General features: G+C 45.2%; 1 protein-coding gene across 3 annotated transcripts in view; it reads right to left on the bottom strand.

The window, feature by feature from the left end:
• Positions 1-3740: 3740 nt before the first annotated feature.
• CDKL1 (cyclin dependent kinase like 1) overlaps positions 3741-4613 on the bottom strand; it is a 58782-nt gene continuing 57909 nt past the window's right edge. For all 3 annotated transcript variants that reach the window (XM_029598359.1, XM_029598358.1, XM_029598357.1), the window contains one exon: positions 3741-4204. In XM_029598359.1, the coding sequence (XP_029454219.1) occupies positions 4097-4204 (108 nt within the window). In that variant the 3' untranslated portion in view covers positions 3741-4096. The remainder of the gene's footprint in view (positions 4205-4613) is intronic.

Below are 4613 nucleotides of genomic sequence, written 5' to 3'. Positions count from 1 at the left end.
TTCAGCTTCTTGCCAAAGCGAGGTGTGAAACAGCATTGTAAAAGTGAGTGTGAAGGGGTTAAATGCCCTCTGGACTCTGCTGCCATAGGATGCCAGCTTGCTGGTTAAATATTATCTAGCAGAAAGTTTCTTGACTTGTATTTGTGTGAGATGTATGATTGTGGTATAATCCTTTTTCTTGTCTTCATTTTACAATTGTGTATCGCTGGAGGCTGATTGCAGAGCACTATAGCTGTAATACAGCTCTGAGCATGACAAGACCTCTGGCAAAATGAAAACATTGAAATTTAGTCAGCCTGTAACTCAAACATATGTGTGTAAGATAATGATATTCATAAATTAAAATCTGAACTAGACTAGTTAATGTTATGAAGTAGAGATGGATGTGCTACTTACCACGGGTCAAACGTAACAGCCTCAAAAAAGAAATGTTTCTGCAGATCTTGTTTAGCGGGCATGGCTGAACCTGCCAAGTGCATGCCAATTAAGGGTTTGCTTGATCCAAAATGCCATGCCAATCTGCCTCCAGCCTGGCCCGTTTTGATAAAGTGTGATGGTTAGTAATTTGGAACAAAGACGAGAAAAGGCATAGATTAAAGGGGGTCAGGAACTGCTGGTCAGTTTCCCCTCTTGGAATGATGGTTATGTGTTCAGCTTTGAGAATTGTTTGATGCTCCATTTCTGTGTATTTAATTGAAGATTGTGTCATACTTGCAGATCTCCTGTGCCATCTTACTGGAGCTCTTCCTGGAATTTATTTTGATGATATTAATGTTCTTAAATTCCAAATCCTCCTCCATAATGCATCGCTAGAACTTTCTATTGATTAATAAAAAAAAAAAAAAGACAACTGGGACAAGTCGGGGTTTTAGGGATATATTTACTCACGTTTTTATTTTACTATACACTAGTGAAACACAAGCTGCCACCAAAGTGGATAAAATATACAATAATGCAGTATTATTACATCAGTGCCTAAACCACAGAAACACATTTGGGGTTTAAAGTATTTTATTTTTTGTATTTAAGAGAATAATACAATGGTCTGGATTTTAAACAATTGAATGCTCGAGGTAGTACCGCAGAAGCGGTAAGAAATGATACTACTCTTTAAGATTTATTGAAAAACACACAATAGCTGTAAATTACAAAAGTGGAAGATATTTAAACCCATATTATAACCTGAAAAAAAGCGATGGACTGGAAGAAAAGTCATAAAACTATGAAACAGAGAGAAAATGTCCTGTCAGTGTTTTGGCACTACTTGGGCTCTTTCGGTAGGTACACGTCCGTTTGGCGTGCGGGTGATCATACTGCGGAGGCAGCGTGGCAGTATCATGTCTGTAGGTTAGTAGAGTGCAGCTGTGTGAGATATGGTGCTTGTTACATTAAATACATAATACCGTCACGGATGAAAGAGAGGAGACTTCTCTGTGTGCAATACTGCCAGTGTCACTATCCCAGTTCTGCACTAAGACCTATTCTTTTAATTCAGGAGAAGGTTATGGCCTAGGGGGTAGAGCAGTGGGCGGAGAACAAGGAAAACCACAAACCAGTTCCAATCCATTGTCCTCCACTGCCACTCTTTTTGACCTTGGGCAAGTCACTTTTTATCTCCCGTTGCCTCAGGTGCACACTTAAAAGGTGAGTTTTAAAAGCCCAACGCGAGCATCAATTAGGGGATGCTCAAATAGGTTGAACTGGCGCGCACTAAGCGGTTTTTAAAGGCCGCCTGGCTACACATGTATCTCCCTCAGCACGCCCATCTCAGAACTTATTAAAAAGGGGCGGGGCAAGTTCTTATGTGTGACCCGGATACACGGGTGTTTCCAGACTTGACCCAGAAATTTGCACATAAATACTTACACGAGCTGACGTGTGCCAAGGTCCCCTGCTGCGTAACTTTGTTTCTGCTATGGATGGCTTGTCAGTAAAAAAAAAAAAAAAAAGAGCCATCTCAGAGGGGGTAAAGGCTATCAAACCAGGGGGTGGCGGGTTTGGAGGATCGAGCTGGCAACTGGGTGAACTGGGGAGGACTGGTAAAACAGGCAATGGTGTCGGCACGTGTCCCTTTTAAAGTTTTCCCACTTAAGCGGTAGAAGCAGCTTTTGCGCGCACCACTTAAAGCTGGAAGCTCTTGTATGCATGGCCAGGCTCTTTTATAACTTGCGTGGAGATACGCATGCAAGTTATGAAACAGCCGTGGCCCTGAGCACAGGCTAACTAACGTGCTCACGTGTATGCCCGCGCGCTGCTTTGAAAGTTACTGTCCCAGATTGGGGGCAGAGATTTATCATACCAGTGAACAGTGCTGTGCATGGCCAGTAGCATTATAAAAACCAGTCTGATCAAGATTACATGAACAATCAAATAAGATTTGTGCTTTTATACAGCACTGTTTACACAGATTGGACCATTACTCCTGGTCTAATCAGCTGGGGGAGAAGGAAAGGTAGAATCGGTTGTAGTAGGGTGGGAAGAGTTTAGCTTATGCCTGAGGTCCCAGAGCTATCCCTTCACATTTCCAGCAGGCAGGCAAAAGGTGCTCCATAAGATTCCAGCAGATTCATCACCAGCTTTGAAACGAGGATTTCACACAGGAGGATGCATTTTGGTGGGTTCCTAAACCTCTACATGCTTCTATTTCAGTGGCTGAATAAAGTTTGGTTGGGGACAGTAATTTTCAAAACATTTTGAGCCGGATTTTAAGAACTGTGTGCAGGCGTAGATTTGTGCGCGCAACCTGGCGCACATGTTATAAAATCCAGGGTTGACGCACGCAAGGGGGTGCACAATTGTGAATTTGTGCGCACCGAGCCGCGCAGCCATCCTCCGTTCCCTCCGCCCTCCCCCACCTTCCCCTCCCTTCCCGCCCTAACCCGCCTCCCCCCAGCCCTACCTAAACCCCCCCCCTTACCTTTAACTTCTAAGTTGCGCCTGCCTCCAGGCAGGCGTAGGTTGCGCGCACCGGCCAACGGTCGGCCCGCAATCCCGGGCACAGCGGCAAATGGCCACTGTGCCTGGAGGCTCCGGCCCCACCCCCGGACGGCCCCGCCCCCTTTTTCAAGCCCCGGGACATATGCGCATCCCGGGGCTTGCGCGCGTCACCAGGTCTATGCAAAATAGGCTCAGCGCGCTCAGGAGGGTTTTAAAAGGGTTACGCGCGTAACCCTTTTAAAATCCATCCCTTTATGTGGATAAACAGGTGTTAGAAAATGTACGTGTGGGTGGGGGGAAGGGATGGAGTTAGATCGGGCAGAAAAATATCCACAGGGCTTTCATTTTGAAATTCCCATGTCCATTCAAAACAGGTGCAAAGTACATGGATGCAAAGTACCTGCACTGGCCCAAATTTTTAAAGGAAAATTCCTTAGCAGTGTTTCCTTTTGAAAATGAGCTTGCAGCCAGTTTAAAAGTTGCCCCTTTATCTCCTGGAACCTTTGCTCCTCTGCTCTGACCCTTTTATTCAGTTTCTTTTGTAGAGGTTTATGCTGATTTTATTGGGATTAGTTGCTTCCGATACTTTGTACAGATATACACTGGTTTTATCCAAAACACAGGGCTAATGCACAGTACCACGGATCTGAGTAATATGCAGTATTCCAGGTCCCTCACGCTGATTCACCGTTTTCCTTCGAACACGGTTTGCTCAGCATCAGTGCATAGGGAAATACAAGTCTTCAATTTCTTTACAGTCATTTCAGATGAATTAATGTTGGAGGTAAATTAGTTACTGCCTGCAGAGCTGAAGGTTTTCATTTTATTAAAACAGGATGCAAATATTCCTTCATACACCACACGAGTCCTCCATGTTATCACTTAAGAGTCCAAATAAAACTCTTTGTCCATGCAGGTGTCCCTCACAGAGAGGGGAGGGGGTTCCTGTGGCCGAACAGCTGGAATCAGCCAGTCCCCCTCCATGTGGGGGTCGTGTGCCCAGACTGGCGCCTTGAGTCTTTGCCCACTGCCCGACTCTCCTTATCCACTGACTGCAACAGACTGCAGCATCAGGCCTGCTCATTTCATCACCTGACACCCAACTTTTGTTCCTCAGTTTGAATACTAAGTGTCGATTGAATAGTCCTTTGCCATCCTGTTAAATGTTGGGGAAGCGGTAGTTTAACTTTCTCGTGTTGTAATAGTACTTCTTGTTGTCTAGGGCTGGTAGGACATTGCTGCTGGTGAGCTGTGGCAGGTGCTGTAACTGAACAAAAAACACACCCCATCAGGTTAACAAATCCCAGCTGGCGCGTACTGTCCCACGGGGCAGTCTGGCAGAAAACAGATTAGGGACTTTTTAAAAGGGTAACGCTCTTCCACGTCACACTGGGTAGGAAGAAATGCTTCATGAATCAAGAGTCATGTTAGAATTTGTCAAACATGATGGGCACTGAGATGCTAATTCTCAAACTCACTGAGGCACCTACAGCTCATGGCAGATATTGCTGCCCATTGTGGGGTGTATTCAGGCTCCTGCACACATGGCAGAACTGTAGAATTAGCTGGCTGGAGTATTGACTCTGATTTTTCCAGTTCTTATCTGGAAGGATTTGAAGTGGGTACTAGGGGACTACCTACGGTATAAGTTTAGAGAGGTAAGAATTGCCAGCTTC

Source organism: Rhinatrema bivittatum, chromosome 4 (assembly GCF_901001135.1).
Source record: "Rhinatrema bivittatum chromosome 4, aRhiBiv1.1, whole genome shotgun sequence".
NCBI lineage: Eukaryota > Metazoa > Chordata > Amphibia > Gymnophiona > Rhinatrematidae > Rhinatrema > Rhinatrema bivittatum.
The sequence above is the reverse complement of the archived record's forward strand: the minus strand, read 5'-3'. Positions and strand labels throughout refer to the sequence as shown.